This window comes from Phasianus colchicus, chromosome 24 (assembly GCF_987193195.1).
Source record: "Phasianus colchicus chromosome 24, bPhaCol1.hap1.1, whole genome shotgun sequence".
Lineage (NCBI taxonomy): Eukaryota > Metazoa > Chordata > Aves > Galliformes > Phasianidae > Phasianus > Phasianus colchicus.
In genome coordinates, this window is record NC_143459.1 from 1,077,616 (window position 1) to 1,100,016 (window position 22,401).

General features: G+C 47.5%; 2 protein-coding genes across 9 annotated transcripts; both read right to left on the minus strand.

The window, feature by feature from the left end:
* Positions 1-8,450: 8,450 nt before the first annotated feature.
* Positions 8,451-11,807, minus strand: HMGN2 (high mobility group nucleosomal binding domain 2). Its single transcript, XM_031595125.2, has 6 exons — positions 11,552-11,807; positions 10,908-10,952; positions 10,557-10,586; positions 10,200-10,250; positions 9,755-9,850; positions 8,451-9,335 (listed from the first exon to the last, which is right to left on the minus strand). The coding sequence occupies exons 1-6, from the start codon at positions 11,564-11,566 to the stop codon at positions 9,300-9,302; spliced, it is 273 nt and encodes a 90-aa protein (XP_031450985.1). The 5' UTR covers positions 11,567-11,807; the 3' UTR covers positions 8,451-9,299.
* A 276-nt stretch (positions 11,808-12,083) lies between these two features.
* Positions 12,084-21,950, minus strand: DHDDS (dehydrodolichyl diphosphate synthase subunit). Of its 8 annotated transcripts, none has more exons than XR_004167171.2 (10): positions 21,855-21,934; positions 20,588-20,665; positions 19,546-19,662; positions 18,780-18,922; positions 17,773-17,889; positions 17,494-17,595; positions 16,743-16,857; positions 15,894-16,001; positions 13,011-14,820; positions 12,084-12,249 (listed from the first exon to the last, which is right to left on the minus strand). XR_004167171.2 is itself a non-coding variant. In XM_031595121.2 (10 exons), the coding sequence occupies exons 3-10, from the start codon at positions 20,648-20,650 to the stop codon at positions 14,584-14,586; spliced, it is 1,002 nt and encodes a 333-aa protein (XP_031450981.1). In that variant the 5' UTR covers positions 20,651-20,665; positions 20,920-21,053; positions 21,855-21,881; the 3' UTR covers positions 12,275-14,583. The 8 variants fall into 8 exon arrangements, 7 of the variants coding, with proteins under 7 accessions (XP_031450981.1, XP_031450982.1, XP_031450983.1 ...); XM_031595121.2 differs by lacking the exon at positions 12,084-12,249 and adding an exon at positions 20,920-21,053 and having other exon boundaries at positions 12,275-14,820; positions 21,855-21,881; XM_031595122.2 differs by lacking the exons at positions 12,084-12,249; positions 21,855-21,934 and adding exons at positions 20,920-21,053; positions 21,542-21,816 and having other exon boundaries at positions 12,275-14,820.
* Between the last annotated feature and the right edge of the window lie 451 nt (positions 21,951-22,401).

The window sequence follows — 22,401 nt, forward strand, 5'->3', positions numbered from 1 at the left end:
AGCGGTCTTGCAAACCTGGACATGTCTTCTTAACGCTGGCTAAGAGGAGAGTGGAAGGTGACTCGTTGCTTTGGTATTCGAACTATGCGAGTCTGATCACGCTCTGACCAATTGCATTCGGTGCTGCCGTTCACCAGGAGCTGGAGGAGCTGCTCCAGGCCATCCAGCCCTTCAGCTCAGCCTTTCCCATGCATCGCTGTGCAGCGGTGTGTCATCAGCTCTGCTGAAGGCAGGCACACAGCCGGCAGAACTCTTCGGGTGCCAGCGGCTCCAGGTCTGGAAGGAGAACAACTGAAAAAGACGTTCACAAAAAGCCACATAAAACCCAAGCAGTTGCTTTATTTTTCCTTTGAGGGGAGATTTTTAAAGCAGGTGTACAGCACATGCAGTAAGTTACTCAGTGTGAGCAATGCTCCGGTACCTTTTGTTTTTAATTAGCATCTGGATGTGTTTGTAGTTAATTTCATTGCTATTCGAGGAACTGACAACATGAAAGAGAAAACTCTGAGAAACTGTAAACAGAAGGGAAACAGTCCGGCCTGTTCTTGTTGTCCCCCGCCAGGCAGAAAGCTGAGTGAGCAGAGCTGCTGTGTGCAGCCCGTTCCTACCGGTCTTTTGGGCTTAAGAACTTGTAAAGCGATGAGGGGTCTTCTAAGTGCATACAAAGAGATTCCCCCTGCTTCGTGCTGCCCACAGAACGAACGGAGCTGTGCAGATCCTGGTTTCTCCAGACAGGCAAGGGGAATCTGGCAGCTGAAAGCAAAACCACATTTCAACAGAAACGCAGCTTTGGTGAGAGGAAAATGTCACTCGTCTGCTCTGAGCCTTCACCACGCAGCTGGGTGAGTCTCATCCTGCCTACCCCAGGGCACACACACATACCTGCTCCTCAGAACTCCATCACACAGTTTGGGACACCGTGATGCAAAGTTAGAAAACAGAACTGTTTCAAAACTGGGAGTGCATCTCAGAAGTTTTGATGACAAACCTGAAGCTGAGGAAACCATAAAGCAACTTTATTTCGGATTTATTCAGAATCATGTTTGTCACCATTTAAGCACTCCCATCCAGCCCCAAAGCACGCCAGCACAGCAACAACCTGCCTGCTTGTTGGCTGCGTGTGTCCCTTCAGTGCCACTCCAGAACTGCTCAGAAAAGATCGTTTCAGGTTTTCTAAGATGAAAAGCAAGAGGAGTACTTTTATCTTCTTTCCTTCAAACTCCGAGGGTTGCCATGTGGTAAGAAGCAGCCCCTGTTACGCTGTGTTACGCTGGGGCTGCATCTCTGCAGCTGCAAAGAGAGGAGGGTGGTGCTGCTCAGTTGTGAAGTTGTATTTTGTCACCCGGTGGATAAATAAAAGCTTCAGTGCACACTGCTTCCTACCAGTGATGGTGTTCTATACCAATAAAAGTTTTGCTAGAGGCAGTGAGCACTTCCATGTGTTCCAGCTCTGGAAGGCAGTTTGTGTTTTGCTGCTGACTTCAATGACAGCAAAAATGAGACTTAGGCAGTGCTTTCAAGGTAGGTAGAGGCTTCTTTCAGCCTTTTCCTGCAGGAAATCAGGTTTATGCTCCCAACACTGCTCCTCAGAGTCCTGGCCAGACCTTATTTGCCTGCTCAAAATCTGCACAGAATCACTTTCTCCCCCAGTGTGAAAAGCTGCTAACACACTGTTAGAGATGAATGACCTGTGGCAGCATCCCAGCATCAGGCATGGTGGAAACAAGGCCAGTGTGCTGGGAATGGATAATAAATAACATTCTGTATAATGTTATTTAACTTAGAAGTCTTCTATCAAATATGAGGACACCGGAGCACCAAGAACACAGTGCTATTAGCACTGAGTAACACCACATGCTTGTTGAAAGGCAATATTGATCAACAGAGATGGAACAGTTTTTTGGCAGCTGTTGCCCACTCCTTGGAAATTAATACAGGAGTCAGTTACTGATGGATGAATGTCCCTCCTCGCAGGGCACTGGGGCACTCTTGGCACGAGCTCTTCGCTGCTGGGAGCATTTCAGGAGAGGCAGACACAGACCCTGTGAGATGGGGGTGTCAGAAACACAAAAAAGCAGCAGAAACAATGCTGGTGAGGTGGCAAAAATGAGAATCCCTCTTGTGAGTAAAGCAGGATATTGCACGGAGACTTATGTAACTGCTGTGCACAGGAGCTGCTGCTGCGCTAACTACGCAAATGCAAAGAAGCCACTGTTCAGTCTTTGTGTGTCTGGTTCTGTAACTGGCGCCCTGCTCTGTATTCAGGCACCATTTCTTCTCTCCAGGCGTGAACTGCACACCTTGGATGTCAGAAAAGAGGTCACTGCATTTCTCACTGCACAGAGGCAGCGTGCCATGCACAGTGCTGAGCACACACTGTGTGTGTGAAGGACCTTGGGGTCACAGTGGGGCAATCGATCTTTGCAGTCTGGTTACTCACCCCTGCAAACCAAGGCACTGTATATAAGCTAAGTATATAAGCTAGACTTGCAGAGGCCAGTGCACTGTAGCCCAGCTAGTATGCCCACTGAGGCAGCCGTGAGGCTCACCACCTCAGTGAATGATAGGAAGAAAAGGTCTGTCTGGTCTGAGTTTGCATTTTTTTCCCTTCCTACTTCAAACACAAGCACGATGCTCAACTTATGGCTGGCACATCCTTGCTTTGTTAATAGAAATAGTTCCTTTCATGAGTTAATCAATAAACCCAACTTCTTAAGCATGCCCACACGAGTGGTAAGGGTTCTGGTCTGGTCATTTTGTCCTCATTAAGTAATCACTGTAGGCTTATTATCTAGGAATTAGCAGGGAACTGTGACAACACCAATTTAATGGAGACACATGAATAAAATCTTGTCTTCTCCAGCATGGTGCTCACTCAGATGTCTCTGAAACAACTGGGCTCAGTGTTGCTGTATCTTCATTTGTCAGCAACTGAAATCATAGAACACAGAATCCCAAGGTTGGAAAGGACCTGCAAGATCATCGAGTCCAACCGCCCTCCCATCACCACTGCTACCACAAGCACTGCACCAGATCTCGCAGCTCCTCGTCCAGACGCCTCTTGAACACTGCAGGGACGGCGACTCCACCACCTCCCTGGGCAGCCATTCCAGCGCCTGACCACTGAGAGGAAAGGTTCTTCCTTATGTCCAACCTAAACCTGCTCTGGTACCTTGCCTTCCTGTAGCTCTGGGTGGTACTTTGCCCACTACATCCAATAAATCCACTGAGCACAGTAATCTCTGTCCAGATCAGCTACAGAGAATGGAAGAAAACAAATTAAGGTTTGGGTTACCAGGGGCTGATCTTCAAGGAAATACCATGAGCGTGCTGAGTGCTGCACATGCCATCTCTCCAGCTCTTGTAAGCAGCTGCTTCCTTTCCAGCTTCACGCACCACTCCTTGTTAGAAGTAAATGTGGAAAGCATGGGTTAGAAGGATATAACCCAGTAACAGAGGTATTTCACAACACACAAGGTTAAGGACAAAGAGCTCTCTGCATGTGGCAGCATTGCTTCAGCCCAATACATACGGGAGGATGCCATTAGAGCAGACGAGGGCATTAGTGCAGTGCTACTAGAAGCTGCTAGATTCCAAAGTGAGCTCTGAATTTTACAATCTCTATCCTAAATTTAGTGGAGGAAAATCAAACACACTCTGCATGCTGGCATACAAAAGTGAAGGGAGACATGACAAAAAGTGCAGGAAGCTTTGTGATGAAGTATTATTTCTTAGTACGGTACAATCATCTTAGGTTGAAGATTCAGCACATCTGACATAAAACAGTTCGTGCCAATGAGCCTAGAACTGACCAGGCTTACACAATAGCTATTTCAATCCGGGTTTAAGATATAAAGCACCCCTTCTCCAGCTGAGGATAGGTGAGATGGATAACCAGCTTAGGCTGACGTGTTCAGGATGTGTGTCATAGCAGCTGCACAACTGCTCGAGGAGTAAAGGAATGGCCCAGTGACTGTCCAGATGAAACCTGGGAGGCCTGTGTTCATAGCCCTGTCACACCACGCCTGTGAGATGCCAGCAAAGCTGCACTCCAGCAGCAAACTGCACCGTGTGGGCACTGAGCAAAGGCGTAATGAAATCTGAAAAGTGTGGTTGGATGAAAACATTTGAAAGGATGCAAAAGGAGACTCGCTGCTCGGGTGATTCCCGCTGGCCTAACGTGGATCTTCTGAAGCTGGCACCGTGGAGGGCGGCGGAGGAGCGCTTCTCCCGCTCGGAATTAGCACGCAGAGGGGCTGCCATTGGTTGGCTTCCAGCTCTGATTCTACGTTTCCTGGTACCACCTTGTGGCGAAGGGAAGGAATGAGTCGTCCGCCAAAACGATAAGAGCGCTGCGTGAATCCCGCTGAGATGCGGCGAGGAGGAGAGCTGCCAAACGCCGCGTTCCTCTGCCAGGTTGGCTTACCTGGAAACCACGGCTATTTTCGCAAGAGGAATGAACTCAGTATCAATGGAATTTTCCTTCCTGGATTTCCGGATGGATTGCCAGCATGGGGCTAATTGGGTCACACCACAACTGGGAATCCGGGCATTTCCAGCCCAGGTGGTCCAACAAAACCCATTCGGCAAATCCCCAAATCACAGCGCCAAAAACGCAATTTATTGGGATAGCTGAGCAGCATCAATTGAAGTCCACTATGAAATCCGACATCTAGAAGAGGAAATCCAGAACGTTCAGATTTTGAGCATTTGGTAGAAGAACACCAGGCCTGGTACCTGCGGTGGGTCGGAAGGTGGGAGCAAGAGATGCCATCCCTGAGACACCCGGGCTATCAGCAGCCACTGGAGGAGCTCTCCTTCTAACACATTTTCTTCGCATGTTCTCAGGCTGTTTTCAACACCGAAAGCATAGATCTCACATTCAGGAAGTTTCCCTGATGTACTCCTGTTTCCTTCATCACATCCCACATTTCTGGTAACTTCAAAATTCCATTCGCAAGGAGATGGTTAAAAAAAAAAACAAAACAAAACCCATGAAAGATTTCCTTCTGATATGTATACATACATACTATATATATAAAGACCATTCCACAACCATAGGGTTCACTTTGTTCCTGAGCGTTCAGGCTCATTTGGAAATCCCAGACTCCAACTCTCCATCAGCCCCCACTCAGCTGAGCTGCTCTGCCACAGCAATCAGACCCCCTCTGGGAGGACAAGGCAGAGCAGATCAGATCCATGTCACTGTAATCTGAGCGCCTTCCTCACAAATCTGTAAATCCTCGAGCTCCTTTCCACTTGGCCCCAACACCTCAGCTCCACACTTTTGTCCCAGGTCCTCAAGCAGCACCTCTTGGAAAATACATATATACAAATATATACATATATTTAAGGACTGCACGTCAAAAATGTTCCTGACCTCAGCTTACCAAAGCTCTACTGGTTGGTATTTCCTCCTCATCCTCAGTCAGACTCTGCTCAGAACCAGCTTCCACTGTCACAAATCCTTCCCACCCACTGCTAAAGAGGACAGATGCATTGTAAATTGTCTGCTTAACTCCATCTTTATGAACTGCAGGATAAGGAGCCATTTCTCAAAAATTATAGTTAGTGGTATTAGTCCCTGGATATGGTGTCACCATACCTGGGATGATTTAGGGACAATGAAATCCCTGTGCTATCAAGCTCAGTGATTCTTCTGACACAAATGATCCTGCAACTCAATATTCACCTGCTGAAATGCGCTCTTTCCCATCCTTGTTCCTTTTCATACCACCCATGGCAGGGCTTGGCTGCAGTGCTCCCGTCTCTGAATATAATTAAGCTCTGTTAACACAAGATGAGAACTTCTGCAGGACTGTGTTATTCTGAAACTGAAGGCTGTTAACCCAGGGGCACTGCTCTGGGAGGAGCAGGGCACGGGTCTGTGGTTCTTGGGGAGTCCTCTCAGCACAACCTGGTTCACTTCTCATGCTTGCTTTAGCCCACAGCCTACTTAAAAACAAATGACAAAAAATGGACCTTGGTTCTGCTTCCCAGACACTTTGCACTGAAAAAATAAGCTGAGAAACTACTTAGCAGCACAGTTACTGATTTTATAGGACTTTACACCACACAGATGCACAGATACTACTGCAAAGCCTTACTTTGCCTTTCTGTTGTCCATGGTGAGCTTCAGGATCCTGGATGCAGCTGTTCCCCTTTGCAGGACAACAAATCCAAGCAACAGGTTCAGCCCTGAACCAGAAGATCAAACCAAGCTCTTCTAAGGATGAATAAAACAAAGGTGGGAAAGGTACCAAAGCAGAACAAGAAGACTCATGCAAAGTGACAGTGGATGCTCAGAACTCGGGTAATGAGCAGGAAGACAAAAAGCTTTTGTGCCGTGTTCAAAGCATGGGGCACATCCAACGTACCCAGCACTACAACATGGCACAGATTTCAAGACTGAACTATCTGAAGTGAAGTGATGCAGGTATTTGGATGCTACCAGGGCTCCAGCCTTCCAAAATTCCACTGCTGGCCCTCAGCCACCCAAGAGAGCAGCACCCAGCCGCAGCATCACAGTTCCACATCGCACACGCTTTTCCATGTAAAATGGTTATGATTTGACAGAAAAACTTATTTTTAGCTTGAGGCATTCTGGCAGCTGGAGATGCAGATTTGTGGCTATTCTAACCACTAAACATGCACGGCTTGCAGTGCAGTGTTGTCTGCTTTTTAACTTTTAATTTATAGAACTAATTAGTTGGATTTACCATCATCTCCTACCCTCTGTTTGCTTACGGGGATGAGCTCTGCGTGTTAAGTCAAGCTCCAAAAGAAAAAAAAAAAATACCATTTTCAGCATGAGGCCATGCCCAGTGGGAAACACCTCAGATGTAGCAAGAGATTCCAACCCTGCAGCACCAAATGTGTCGCTGTGCAGAGGGGCAGCTCCCCCTGGTATTGAGGTGCAGATCACCCACCAGAGGCTCCTTCCAAGCACAGAGGTGTTTGTTCTCAGCACAGTGGGATGTTCCACCTGGGATCCCAGCCAGCAGCAACCCCCTTCACAACTCATTTGGAACTGCTCAGTCCCTGTGCTCAGAGGACAATAAGGCATGGGGTAGGATAGCTGAAGATTTCTTCAGTCTTACATTATTATGAAAGCATTTAATTATTAATTTAATTACACTGTTATTGGGTAAAACCTCAATTTTGCTGTCCAGAGAGCACTTACAGCATCATCCAGGTTGTGATTAAGACTGTTTCACAACCTCAGGGTTCACTCTGTACCTGAGACTCGGTGGGAAATCCATCAAACTCTCCATCAGCCCTCGCTCAGCTGAGCTGCTCTGCCCACAGCAATCAGATCTCTTTGGGAGGACAAGGCAGAGATCAGATCCATGTCATGGTAATCCGAGCGCCTTCCTCAGGCACGAATCTGTAAATCCTCGAGCTCCTTTCCACTTGGCCCCAGCACCTCAGCCCCACACGTGCTCAGTACAGAAGCAGAGAACTCGCTGCTACATCACCCACTTCTTTGCAGCCTTTCAGTGGCTGCATTCTGTTCAGTTGCTCAAATGAGTTGTCAGGAGTTTTGTCACTCCTTTCTGCATTGCTGCTACTGGGTGAGTTACATACAAGATTATTAAACCTCATTAGTTTTCTTATTTCTGCTAAGGCAAATATAAGATGTTCCAGCCATGGTAATGCAAGATGGAAAAATAGTTCTTATCAGCTCATTTTTCTGTTTTCTGTGCTCTAGAATACTTCTGGTACCGTAGACACAGAATTCTTCTTGGTTTGAAGCTCCTCCCTGCTTTTGTTGGATTCCCCTCCTATAACAGCACAGGTTGGAACAGGCACTGCTTCATCAGAACCTGCCACTCAGGTCCCAGGGAAAACCACGTCAAGATAGAATGTTTTTTCCATCTCATAAAGTTGCTGAAGGAGGCATCTACACATCACGGTTTTTGGTTTGGCTCTGCTCTTTACTGTAAGTAGTGACTATAAAAATGCTACATTTTTACTCAACAAATCTTATTTCCTGTTTAGCCACTGCCACAGCAATCTGCACTCGATTAGCAGAAGCAACAATGTCTAAGCTTGAGCATGGAAATCCAACACAATCAGTTCTACGGAACTACATCTGGTTTCACCAGGAAGGACACCTTACCAAAATCAGTTTTCTCTGCAGCAACTGAAAGACTGCAGTGTTTTTCCCCTTTCTGTGTAGTTATCACATGGTAGATGCTATTTTTTAAACAACAACAAAGATAAATTGTCTCAGGAGCCCCACATACACACTTCAATCCGGGCCTCCTATTAAGTCGAGGCTTCCAAAACACCCAGCAACAAAGGTACCTTATTTAGCTCCTGGGTATAAAAATCCTGCTTCTCACTGCTGAATTAAAACAGAGTTAATTATCTGAACTAAGATACTTAAATTCTTTTAACCACATTAAAGATCAAATAATGGCAAGAGAAATTAGGGAGGCATTAAGAACAGTCCAAGCCAAACCGTATCCAGCTTTATTAAAGGTACTTTTCATAAACAATCATGGTAATTTAGGCAGGACATGGGCTACAATCTGCAACATTTTACAACAACTGTCAAACTCCCCTCCCTTCAAGGACTACCCAAACATAAAGGCTGCTATAAAACCGACAAATCTTCATTTTTGTATACTTGTAGAGGGAAATGTTTAGAGTGAGGGCGGACACTTTCACATTTAGCATGTTGTTTAACAACTCTTCACAAATCTACCCTGACTTTGTGAGGAAAAATTAAAAACTGCAGATTCCTTAATCTGTAGATCCACAATATGAAAGAGGAAATGCAGCTCCTTCTAGAGCTATTATATCCCAAATTAAACACCAGAAGTCCAGATCACCTGACAATGCGTTTAGAGCAGTGAGTCCCAACATGCCATTTCTGCTGTGATAGGCTCTAGCAAAAGGGAGGGCATGAAAGGAAACGCAGAGGGCACTGCAAACTGCAGCTCTGAGGTTGGCAACAGGCATCTCGGGAGCTTCCGTTCACTCTGATGCGGTCCAGAAACGGAAGAGGTGTGCAGCACAAAGGAATCCCTTCCTGCTCCATTTAGGAAGAGTCCTTCTAAAAACTGGGAAGGGGTAAACTTTTAAAATTTATGTTCCAAGAAACAGATTAAGTGACATTTGTCCCACTGTCCCCCCCCCCCAAAAACACAACAACAAAGCGGTCTGTGTGCTAACAACATAGCTTAAAAAAAAGTAAAACAAAATTCTGCATTGTTATAAAACTTGATAAAAAATAGTATTTCAAACTGTACAGTCACCAGAAGTACACAGTTATCAAAAATTCACACATTTTACTTGGCATCACCAGCACCTTCGGCTTTCTGTGCCTAAAAGAAAAAGGGGAACCAGTCAATACACACCACACATGTGCACCAAAAAATAGTAATTTCTTTTCCTGAGTAACAATTCTCTGAATAGCAGAAATTTTGTCACTGTAACTTTTGACCAAACCAAATTTAGGGTTGCAAAAAGTAACCTGCAGCTGCTTTACAACCTGCTAAGTTTACACCACCTTTGTAAGGACAGAACAGTAACTTTTCACATAAGTACTTTAACCAGTAACTTGTTACCAACTGAGCAACACAGCTCCCTGCATCCCCGGCTGCGCCGTGCAAATCATAAACAACAGGTCTAAATAATTGTGTGGTAATTCATCTTCATTATTGCAAGCCTGGGCTTGCCTATGTTTGATACAGAGAATAGTAACTAGCTGATGTACCACACTCTGCTAGAGCTGCTGTTGTACCTGGTCTGTTTTGGCATCTCCATTTTCTGCAGGGTTGTTTCCCTCCTTGCCAGCATCAGCTTTCCCCTTCTTTCCCTTGGGCACTTTCTCACTCTTCTGTCGAACGCAAACGACACACAGCATTACAATTATCAATAGTCATTAAGCCACAGGAATCCAAAACCTAGCATGGTAAAACCAACATGGGATGTTAGCCTGAAAATGAACACAACACGCCAACATTCACGTGTTTAAGACCGACAACTGCCAAGTGCCTTCCTGTATTTTATCAGGTCTTGGATTCTTTCAATGCAAGCTTAAAGCTGCAGCAAAAGCTTTGTAGAAGTGACAACACGTCCTGATGCCACCACTCTGATTCCAAGTTCTACAATACCAAGATCAATTAGAGGACAAGTCTAAAGCTTGCTTCCCACTTACATCTCAGGAGCAGCACAGAGCAACTCACCTTTGGAGCTGACTTTTTAGGTTTAGGTTCTGGCTTCGGAGGGGCAGGTTTCTGTAAGAAAGTGTAAGAAAACCCAATCTATTAATGTTACTTTACGAGGAACACATTAAAATAGGATACGTTAAAATATTCACCCCAACTGGTCTACTTTTAGGAAAGGAAATCTGAACACTTGAAATCGAAGCACTTCCTGGATTTGCCAGTGACCTGCCACTCCCCCAGCACACAATGGGGCAGTTTGTTACACCAGCCTCTTTCTTCCAGCCCAGCAAAGCGTCTCCAAAAGCCCACAGCTCTCACAGCCACAGTACGTAACGCACAAAGCAGCGAAATGCTGCGCCATCCCAGAATACTCACAGCCGATAACCTTGCCGATCTCCGCTGTGGCTGTTAAAAAAGCAAAAAGATTGCATTTAATGTGAAGAAACATAAACCATCGAGTCCGAGTTCAAAGCGAAGGAACCCCAAAAGTCAGCGTAAAGTTTGCAATTCTGGAGGCGCGTGGGAACCTGCTGACATCTCTGCTGCTAACTGGCAGGAGCTGAGCAGTTTTTCGCGGTTAAAAGCAACAGGTAATGCTTTACAGGGCAGCATCCAGCAAAAGGAACCCCTCCCGCCCCTGCTTCCCGGTGAAAATGTCATCAAGCACCACCTCCCACCCGCAAACGTTCCCCGATCCAACTTTTCTCAAGACGCCCAACTTCTTACCTCATCCTTAACTTTGGCCTTATCGCCCTTGGTATCTCCTTCAGCCTGCGGGGTGAAACAAGAGCCGTGCCAACCGCTCCGCGGGGCGGGGAGCGCCGCGCCGGTCCGCCCCGCCGCAGGGGGGCGCTGGCCCCGGGGGTGACTCTCGGCCCCGCGCGGGGCAGGGGGCAGCGCGGGGCCCGGCGGAAGCGCGGCCGCGCCCCCCTCCCCGCCCGCACGAGGGCCCCTTCGGGGAGGCTCCGCGCCCGCCCACGGGCGGCGGTTTTGGCGGCAAAGCGGCGGCGGCGCGCGGAGCCGAGGGAGCGCGGCCGCTTCCCGCCCTTCCCGCGCGTCCGAGGGCAGGGGCGAGCCGCCCCCTCCCCCCCATCCCGCCCTCCCGCCAAAAGCAGCCGGCTGCGACCGGTCCGCGCCGCGCCCCGCCCCTCCCGGCCGTTACCCCAGCGCGCGGCCGGTAACGGTCCCGCCGCCCGCCCCACCCCCCGCGGCCGCCGAGGCCGCGCGGCCGTTACCTCCCCGAAGGAAGGCGGGGGCGGGGGGGAGCGCGGAAGGGAGAAGGGAGGGGTGAGGCGCGTAGTCCTGCCCACCCCCCCACACAACGGCGCGGGGGGAGCGGGCCTCGGCGCGGGCCCCGCGGTGCCACGTACCTTTCTCTTCGGCATAGCTCCGGGCGGCGCGTGCGTGTGCGGCGCGAGCAGAGAGCGAGCGCAGGGGGCGGGCGGGGGCGGGCGGCCGGGCTCGCTCGGCGGCGGCGAGAAGCGGGGGAGGGCCGAGGGGGAGAGCGGGGCGGCGCGGCGGGGCTGGCGGCCGGCTCGCTGCGCTGGCTGCCGACCCCACTAATTTGAATCGGGTGTTTATAAAGTTTTATATAGAGCCGGACGCGGCCCAACCGGTTTCAGCCGGATCCCCGCCGCCCCGCCGGCCCATTGGCCCGCGCGGGTCACGTGGGGTGGGGCCAGGCGGGGAGGGGACGGCGGGGAGCGCCGAGGAGGTGGCGCGCGCGCAACTGGGCCTCACCGCCCCCCCACCGCGCTCTGCCGCCGCCTTCCCGCGCGCCGCCTCGCGCTGCGCGCGCTGCCCCACGGGCGGGAAAGGCGGTGGGGAGGGGGTGGGCGGCGGCGGCGCGGGGCCAGGCGAGGCGCGCGCCGCGGGATGCCCCGCGCCCTCGGGGCTCTGCGGGCGGCCCCGCTCCGCGGCGCGCAGCGGAGCTGTTCTTTCAGCACCAGGCGCGGGGCCGCTGCTCCGCGGGTTCGGGGCCCCGACGCCGCCGGCATCGTACGGAACGCTCCGGGGAAAGGAAGGGGGAACTTCGCGCTCCCCCTCTCCCATCTTCTTCGAGGAAGAGCTGAAAGAGAAGGGAGAGGATGAGGCAGCGCACCTTTAAAAAAAAAAAAAAAAAAAAATCAGATCACAATTCAATAAATTTTGCTCTAGAGCGATTCGCACAGGTGGTGTTAGCATAGCACCAGCATGGCTGCACGGCCGCTCTCCATAAAGGACGGACACACGGACACACACCACCACAGCCCTACAGCTTTCCTTTCACGACTGTCAGTGCAAGGCTGATCTGAAAGACGCACTCCTGAAAACTCAGGTTTTGCTTTTATAGCTCACACTGACCTTACACTGATGCAAAGCCTACACGAAAATTTGCATTCACTTCAATAACTGGCACAGGTGGAATAAAGCACAGAGGCAACAAGCCCTCCTACTGCTTGCAAAAACTCTCATGCCCTGTCTCACCCCCATCACAGCAATAGCTTTTACAAAATGGATTAGAACTTCCCCTGCAAACCTTCTGGATCTCACACCCTGCAGTCACCACAGCAGCCAGTTACACTCCTTTGTGAGGAACAAGCACTGGAGCTTTGGTCACTTGCAACATAGCCAAAAAAGTTCAAGGCAAAAAATACATTCTTGGATAGGAACAAATCTCCCTGCATCTGCTTTGCAAAACAGACTAGAGAGCGCTCCATCTCATGGAGAATGAAGAGTTATTTCTCCAGAGAACTTCCCAAAACGTGCAGAGAAACACAATAGAATACACTAGAAGTTTAAGTTGACACCTCCAATCATCCTCCATCCAAAGGGCTGCTTGCTACTTACATAAGAGGATGCACGTGCACAAAGCCTCACTCAGCCAGGTCCTGGGATAGCAGCTCGTTGCTCACACAACTGGAGGAAGAATGCAGCCTTCAAATCTTTCCCGGCCTACCAGAAACCAGATGAACAGTCTGCCATAGGTTAAACAACATGGTAATCTGGATGCCAACTTCATTGCACTTTAGAATATAAAACTATGTGGTTTTAAACGTTAAGCTTGTTTTTAAAATAATTTGATATGAATATACTTTATTCACTGTTTGACAATGTAGTTATCCTCTTCACAATCACATTCAAAATGCTGAGTTTGCAGTATGTAAAAGTCCTTTAAGTTTGCATTTTCTCATTTTCACCTGGAGGTAAAAAAAAAAAACACTTTGAAAAGAGCAATAGCTGATACTGCTGAACCTGTATGTGCATTAGAAACACTTCCTGTTATGTTTTCCACTGTAGGGACGGAAACCAGAAAAAAATTAGAGACAGAATCAATCTTGGAAACTAGCTAGTCCACCTCCCTGCTAAAAGAGATTGGAGAAATAGCACCCCATAGCTGTTCTGGCCACTCCCATTGAAGTCAGCCATACAGCACTTAAACCATTTTGGCTGAGGTCAGAGGTTTTGGCTACTGCATTCCTGTAGTCCCAGCCTCATTCCCTGGAAATGGATGTCTGAAGTCATAGCTCAAGAAAGGTCTCAGATGATTTTAGCATAATGTTCCTATCACCTGGTTTTAGCTAACTTTTCCTTTGTAAGCCATGACATTAATTCTTAAGTAATTGTTTTTCCCTCACCTCTTTGGATCATTCCCCCTTTTTCCTGAACACACTCTGTTTCAACATCACCTTCTACATTTGGGTATTCCCCCCCTCCAAAAAAAAAAAAACAAAACCCAACACATTCACTCTGCTGGGAAAGGATCGCAGGACCTGATCAAGTTCTTTTTTTCCTTTATGGGAAGGCTGACAACATCTCACTTTACCTCTTTGGAAACCAAGAGCAAACGTATCAAAACCTGCATAGTAAGGTGGGGAAAAGACAAGATGCTATCCCAAAGCAGGCAGTGGGGAATATCTCTGCCAGTGCTTGGCACAGGGTTCTCTTACATACCTTTCTCTCTGTTGAGGAAAGAAGTTGAATGGGAACACAGAGGAAATCTCACTAGATTTACTACTACAAAATCACAAGGAATTCAAGTCCAGGCTGACTTTATATGACTGAAACGGTTTGCCTGGGCTAATCCATGAGGAGCCCAACAGAATGGGAGACTTGTCTTAGTTAATTCCTTGTCATCAATACATCAAGCAGTGAAGCTATAGTGAGGTGCATGTATTCTCCCTCTATCATCAGGGACAGGGAGGCAAGATAGAAGGACGGCATTACCTCCCTCAGCAGCATTCACAGAACTAGAAAGGTTCACAGTACTCTGTCCCTGCCCTTAGATAGTGCCAGTGGGGATTCAACATTCTATGACAGCCCTTAATCCCCACAGCAGAACCACACCAAGTGAATTCTTCTGGGCAGCAGCTATTCTAACATGATTAAATATTGCCTTCCCAAGAGCCACCCCACATGTGTGTCATGCAGACACTGTACATAATCTTTCAAAGAAGTCCGCTCTCTTGTGCTCTAGTGCCTGTAGAAAGCCCTGGATTCTCTCCTCCCGCATGGCAGTGCATTTTTGCAACAGTGTCCGTCGGCGCCGAGAGTCTCCATGGGATGCAAAACCCTCTTGCTGCAGCTTCTTTGTCACATAAGCCTGATCCCTTTCCATCTGCTGTTGCTTCCTTTCCTCCATGTAGGAGTCTCTGGCCTTCTAGAGTGAAAAGCAGTAGAACATTAGCACTTTACCAGGCCTTTTAGCTCATCTGTATTACCGATACAGGGCAGCACAGGCTTTGGAAGAAACAGCCTCTGCTTGGCCATTGAGCTGCAGGGTAAATGAAGAGTGGCTTAGCATGTTCTTCTAGGCAGTGTGCTCAATTGGTTCGTGAAAATACAGGGATATCCTTCAGGACCTTCTACCCCAGATAAATGTCTGCTCAAAGCATTAACTGCTCGTTAAAATACGTAGAGGTCATGACTAATTGTGGAAAAGTCCTCAGATATCCAAATCCAGAGGAACAGTGTACAAGATTACTTCAAACCACAGATGTACACACAAGCCTGCCAGTGTCATCACAGAATCTTTGATATTACTCATGCAGCAGCTGAAAGGTTTTAGGGGATTGAGAACAATGATTTATAGGGCAATTCTTTTAGCTTGTGATCAAGTGTAGATCTACCCAGCTTTAGCAAAAGAGAAGAGTGGGCTCCACATTCCTAAATGTCTGCGTTCTAATAATTTACGAGCTCAACACAGAGCAGTATGGGCAGCAAAAGGTAAAGGCAGTAGCTATCCTTGCCTACCCTACAAGTACTTGAAGTATTTCAGAACATCATTTTTGGATTTCTTATGTACATCCTAGCCTGTAGGCTCTAACACACAAATCGAAAAGCCCTCTACAGTTGCATGAAGGCATAGTAAGGGGGAAAACTGGGCTCGCAGATGAGGAAGGAGTAGTAATTGTCTGGAGCTAAACTGGTTAATTTTGCTCCATAGCAATGAAGACTATTTACTTGTTCTGTCCTGCCAGATGAGAGAAGGAGACACATTTCCAGCTGGTACAGTGAAAATAACCAGTAGAGACAGCAGTGACCTCAGATAATTTAGTTATTCCTGAAAGCAGAGGAATCTGACCACATGCTAACACATTGTAACAAGACACAGAAGATGTAACATCTCACATTGGCTGCTGGTACTGCAACAAGGTCTGAACTAAACTCACTAAATGAACAATTCTTTTATTTCCACTTTGCACACTCTCACCTGATCTCCAGCTCCCTTACCTGTAATGCGTTATAGTTCATCTGGAACCGAAGGATAGCCTCACACAAATTCCAAAAGGAATATTCTGGCCACAACACTGACTGAAACACCAGGCATGAATGGGATGTCTGCAGAAAGCAAGATCACAAACAGTATAATCATCTAGCAAGGGAAAAAAAAGTCATCAAGATGCAGCTCTGATGCTCAAACTACGCCAGCTTCCCCATAAAGATTTTACCTAGACTGTGTTAACAGAACCTACTTAAAATTAAATAAATACCAGCCAGGAAAGTTTGAAATTGCACAATGCAATGTCTATCTAATAACTATTAATGCTAGAACACAAGTTACTCATTCACGTAAAAATACCTGCAGAATTCTCTCTAATGTGACACTGGTCTTTATAGAGGCATTTTTAATAGCTTAAGCACCACAGATGTACAACTAAAAACTAAAACTAAAATAGCAACACTAACTCAACCTTTGATAGTCTAGGGGAATAACATACAAACCAAAGATCAGGACATGACATTTAAGCCATTTATCAAATGACATCTCATAATATTCCTTGCTGTCCACTCACGGCATTTCAATTGCTTAATGAATCTAGCAGTTGTGGTGTGCTGCAGATATTCTAGAGCTGAAAAAGCCAAGCTTTCAGCTCTGAACATATTTTTGCCTCTCAGTATTTCAGGTAATTGTATTCATAGAATTGCAAGAAACAGAGATGCCCCTGCACTCAGTCCATCCAACAAGTTACCTAAACTCCGGCAGAGAGAATTTAAGAGCCATCATCATCATCACACCCAGATTCATAACACTCTCTGACTCAAAGATGGAATACTTAATGGAGAAAACAAAAACTTTACCTGCCAGAGCAGGAAATCACTCAACCGGACCTCTCCAGAGGTTCGAATCAGGAGGTCTGGGTCAGGGGAGTTGCTGGTATACAGACACTTATCAAGCAACGATTCAGACACATCACTAAAAGACAGATGCACCTTGTTAAGGCCACTTTCCTGATCCAACAGAGATCGCAACAAATCAGAATTACTAAGCATTTTTATTAAGACAGAACTGCAGATTAAAATCAGGTGGATGGGACTGTACTGCTGCCCGTCATCAACTTGTTTCTGACAGACTGGGCCTATTTCAAATACTCTTTCAGCCCCCTGAGCATCTCCCGATGCTCCTGGAAACATAAAACAGTGGTAGAAAGACTGTGAAGACTTCCATCTGGAACACAGCTAACTACTCCTTCTCCTCCAGGGTAGAGGAACAGTTCATTATTCATGATTCATCTGTTGTTTGACCTCACGGCTGAAACTGCCAACTGAGCAGCCCAACACTGCAGTATGAAATCTGTCTTCACATTTAAAGTAACTTAAGATACAGACCTAACTTCTCTTCTGTCTTAGTTGTGTACTGCAGTTACCATGGTAACTGCAGTAATAAAAAACCAAACACTGCATAGTAACTTGAAGTCATTTGTTCCAGTTGGACTGATTCAACTGAATCTATTTAAAAGCCACATGGTTTCTGAGAGGTTAGTATTAAAGCGTAGGAGGTAAGACAGGCAGCCTTTATCTATGAAGCCTCACACAGAAAAACAAGAGTTACCTGGGTTCAAGCAGTCCTTGCTCTACCCCCCAGGCCATCTCCCTGACAGCATTGCTGATTTCATGTCTTGATGTGTATGCAAAGCAGACATTTAGAAAGCACCTGAAAAGAGGAAAAAGATGTAGAAAACCTGGAAATAAAGAAGGACAATCAGGTAACAAAGAGTCTATCTAAACTGTTCTGTGTGATTCTTGGACAAAGAAAAGCCACATCATGTCTGACAAGTGTACCTGACAAGCAGAAGGCAGCATGAGGTACCTTGAACTCTATGTTACTTACTTATTGTAGTTCCTGGTTGCCATTACAGCCTGGGCAATCAGCTCCTGAATATCCAAGGGTAGAAGTGGCAAGTCCCCGAGCACACGGATACACACACCATGCTTCTTCAGGTTCTCCCTACACCCAACAACAAGAGTGAGGACTGCAGAAAACAGATCAGCCCTTATTGCATGACTGCCACATTTTCTTTGGATAACATCCATCAAATGAAAAAAAAGCAGGCATGTAGCAGGCATAACTTTAGCAAATCTCAGAATCAGACAAAGGCATAACAACTAGATGTTTTTTGAGTGTTAAGAATTTGCTTAGGTTTGATCATCCCACACTCTTCCCTAAAGGAAAGATGATCATTCCCCATACAGGTTTCTCAAGTACAGACATAACCAAAGGACTAGATAATGATCACAAAATTAGATATGCCTATCTGAAGTTATGAAAATCTACGTACAGAAAACTTAAGATAAAACCATAGACTCTAGGCAACTAACTAATAAAAAAGACAAGGGGAAAATAGCAGAATTACTGATTACTGAAACACAGAACAGCACAAATACTTTCGGGTCTATTGCTCATGAACAGCTTCTTTAGGTAGAAACTGGGCAACTGGCTTCTTTGAATCATGGGGCACTGCAGTGCTCAGACAGAACTTGAGACAACAAAGAGCAGTGCACATGTGCTGTCTTCTCCCACTCATGTTCCTGGCTGCATACCCTCACAATTTACTTCAACCATATAAACAACTATTTCACACAGCACTTATCTGTCAGGCACGGGGAACCAATTACAACCAAGGTACTGTGCAACGCTGCACTGTAATGTCCCTCCCTGCTCACTCAAATCTGTACTAGTTCCATCCACAAGCACTATATGAACTAGTTCTCCAGCTCTAAAGTGAGTAAATACTTGATGTGCCTGTATGTGGAAGTCTCAAGTTGAGAGGCCTCTCTTCAATATGTCGTTCTGCTTTTGTTTCACCCTGTAGGAAACAGCCATCAGAGGATTCTTACTGTTCTTCCAGTAGGCGGCTAAATTTCTGCCTTGCCAGATCCATTAGTCCATCCACCTCCTCCTTGGATCGTTTAAAGTTCTCGATACTAAAGGCATAAACAGTGACCTCCCGAATCCCCAGATTTAAACACCACCGCAGTGTCTGCAAGAAAACAAAAACAAAAGTCAGATAAGTAGACTTGTAATCAGATGGGTCCAGAAGACCCATATCTGTAACTTCTAGAACTGTCATTTCCCACTATGCTAACACTGTTTTAAAAAGAAAATAATAATAAACAACAAACACACTCAACCATCAAGATCTGACAATGATTCCCATTTAAGAGAATTTGATTCATCTTAAAGAAACAGATGGAAAATGTCACCACCTAGGATGTGACTCTGTAATAGAGATGTGACTAATCCAGCCAGCAGAAGCAATTCCTGCAGACAACGTGATAGATTATGTAACACCACGATTTTCAAAGCCTTCTCAAAGCAATTCAACTTGCTTCACAGCATTAAGCTTCAAGATCTCCAAGGCAGACATTCTAATCAAATGTAAAGCAGAGGAAAAACCAAGCAATCAGGACGACTCAGCAAGGTAACAGAATGAGAGAGCTGAAGTCAGGCCCTTGATGACTAATACCAGCTGCAAGCACAAGGCCTGGCTCCAGTCAGAGAAGAGAAGGAACATAACGCATCAGCAAAGCCGTAAACAAAGACAGTTGCCAAACACATCACAAATTCAATACACAACTCAGAGGCAACAAAAATTCTTCCCACCTGTGCCAGCTTATCAAAGCCCTGTGAGTGTCCTTGCTGCCTCTCCACATGACACTTCTGGGCATAACGGCGATTGCCATCCATAATGAAGGCAACATGCTTGGGCATTGGACCTGCCTAGAACATAAGGAGAAACAAAAAGAGAACCGACAGGCAAGCTGACATCTTGCATCACAGAGCGTAGTCCCATCACTGTGGAAGCACCCTGCAGTTGTAAGAGTGCAGAGAGTTTCTGCCAGCGTAAAGCCTGGAGCTGGAAAGATTAAGATGCTGAACACCTATCTGGTAACTCCAGCTTAGGCTCCTACTAAAGATGTCAGCACTGACAACAGCACACACTGAAAAGCAACTTTGCCCTCCTAATTTCTGTTTCATGACAGAGAACTGCAGTACTTAGGAAGGAGAACAGCACTGTCACTGCACACCTTCCTTCTGCAGCCACAGGGGAAGGTGCACAGAGCTGTGCGTTACAAATATTTTTATTTCAGAGTTCAGGGGCATTTTCACAGACGATTCATGTCTGTGAAGAAAAGCGAAGTCATGAAACCTTCATCCCTTTAAGGTAAGCAACTCTTTTTCACTGACCTCATTAGGCCTGCACAGATCCTTCTGAGAAAAGGACAGCAGTACCACTTCCAAGACTCTGCTGAGCGAGGACAGAATTTCCTTGGAAGTAATGGGTTTTTATTCCAGTCAGCAGAAACTCAGTTTGATTTTTTAGATCCATAATCCAACTACCTCACACTCTCCCTCCTCCCACGTCCTGCCTTCATCAGCAAAGGCTCAGAACCTGGAAGCCTGGATGTGTAAGCTCATTATTGGCAAGCACTGCCTACAGCATTGCTCATTTGCAAGACTAAGCTTAAGTAATTTTCCATCCCTGAATACTACTTAGGGATGTAAATGCAGTGCCAGCATTAAAACCTACCCTTGCTAGCAACACTATCTCTCTTGAGCAGATCAGTCAGAGATATTTGCCAGGGTTCGAAGTGGCACTCTATTAGCTACTGTTTAACATAGGCAACTAAAGTTCACTCCTTACCTTAATTATGTTGGCACAAAACCTCTCAATGATGGTCAGCTCGCCTTCTCTGATCCACGACATGTCTTACCAAGAATTCTTTTACAGCAGGAAGATGAAAATAAAGGGTTAGAGGTACAGAAGATTCTAATCTGAGTTCAAAGCAACACTATATGGGATGACCTTGGAAAAATAAGCTTTGGCTGGCTAACCTAGAGCATTTTTTATCACGTGGATCAGCAGACAATAAGATAGGTGAACAGATCAGAAATCAGCTCTGGAATTTTCTAGCTGCATGTCAAGATCTGACACTCTACTTACTGATATAAAACAAAAATTCTTACTGCTTCTACCTGCAGAAACAGCTGCTGAGCTCGTACAGATGCACAGCAAACTCCTGCATTATGCTGGACCACCAATGAGCTGGTCATGGAGCAATGATTGTGAAATGACCTTCAGTGCTTTTGTGCTGAAGTTGTTGGAAACCCTGCAAAGCAACCATCTGTATCACCAACCAGCCTGCTTTACAAACATCACTGTGACTTCTTCTCTTTTACAAGCAGAACAAAATCAGCCTTTAGAGTTTAAAAAGACTTCTTTTCACCACATCAAACATAAACATCTGCTTTAAGCTAACAGGACACAAGAGTCTCCTGACATTCCACATTCACCTCCACTGCGCTCAGCCCTGACAGATGCGTGCAAAGCAGTGCTGCGGGGCAGCAGGGCTGATCCGACCGCCCTGTAAGGAAAGCAGAGCCAAACCGCAAAGTCAGCACGCCTTTTCGACACGTGCATTCTCCGCGGTGCCCTCAGAAAGGGACGGTCGGCCACAGACACGGCCGCAAAGCACGAAGGACCCGCCGGAACACGAGCTGCATTCATAACGCTCTCGAATAACTCGCCCTAAAAGCGCCTCTTCTCCCAGCGCCGCTAACAGCGATCCATCTTTCACCCGAGATTTCGCACAGTCACCTCTAGAAACGCTCCCCGCAAAGCAGCCGCTGCCCTCCACGCCGAGGAAAGCGGCCCCAGGAGGCCGAGCCCGGCCGCAGCCGCGCGGCTCCGCCCGCCAAGGACAGCGGGGCGGCCCCGGCCACCAGCGAGCAGCTCGGGCTCCGCGAGGCGCCCCTCAACCCGCCGCCGGCTTCCCGAGGGGAGAGAAAAGGAAAGAGGCGGCAGAAACCCGGCCGACTGTAGAGAGCAGCCTGCCCCCGTCCTTGGGGCACCGCTGTCGCCACTGCTGCCCCTGCCCGACCCCGGCCCCCCCCGGCCCGCCGCCCGCTACCTGCCCCAGCGGCGCCGCCTCACCCCTCAGGACACTGACGCGCCCTTCCGCCTACGTCACCCACCCGCGCATGCGCAGACACGGCGGGGAGTGTCTGGCGCGCATGCGCACGGGGAGCATTGGGAGGGAGGTGGGGGGGTTGCGTGGTGATGAGCGCTGAGCGCTGACAGCCGTGGGGCCGGAGGAGCTCCGGGGGCGTAGAGCTGAGGCTCTGGAAAGGGGCCGGCTGGTAACAGAATCACAGAATGGCCCGGGTTGGAAGGGACCTCAAGGATCATGAATCTCCAACCCCCTGCCACAGGCAGGGCCACCAACCTCTGCATTTAATGCTAGACCAGGCTGCCCAGGGCCCCATCCAACCTGGCCTTGAACACCTCCAGGGATGGACGGGGCATCCACAGCCTCTGTGCAGCTGTTCCAGCACCTCACCGCTCTCATAGTAAAGAACTTCCCCCTGACATCCAACCTCAATCTGCCCTCCCTCAACTTCAAACCATTTCCCCTTGTCCTGCTGTCACTCACCCTTTCAAAGAGTTGATTCCCCTCC

What these genes read in the sequence shown, in the direction of transcription:
- HMGN2 (XM_031595125.2), bottom strand. An exon ending in AGGCCAAAGTTAAGGATGAG is followed by an intron (nt 10,587 to 10,907) that starts GTAAGAAGTTGG and finishes CTTTTTTAACAG; the next exon opens with CCACAGCGGAGATCGGCAAG. An exon ending in GATCGGCAAGGTTATCGGCT is followed by an intron (nt 10,251 to 10,556) that starts GTGAGTATTCTG and finishes ACTTTCTTACAG; the next exon opens with AAACCTGCCCCTCCGAAGCC.
- DHDDS (XM_031595123.2), bottom strand. Translation starts at nt 20,650, where the DNA reads ATGTCGTGGATCAGAGAAGGCGAGCTGACCATCATTGAGAGGTTTTGT. An exon ending in GCTTTGATAAGCTGGCACAG is followed by an intron (nt 18,923 to 19,545) that starts GTGGGAAGAATT and finishes GTTTTCTTGCAG; the next exon opens with ACACTGCGGTGGTGTTTAAA. An exon ending in AGCCGCCTACTGGAAGAACA is followed by an intron (nt 17,890 to 18,779) that starts GTAAGAATCCTC and finishes TGTTGGGTGTAG; the next exon opens with GGAGAACCTGAAGAAGCATG.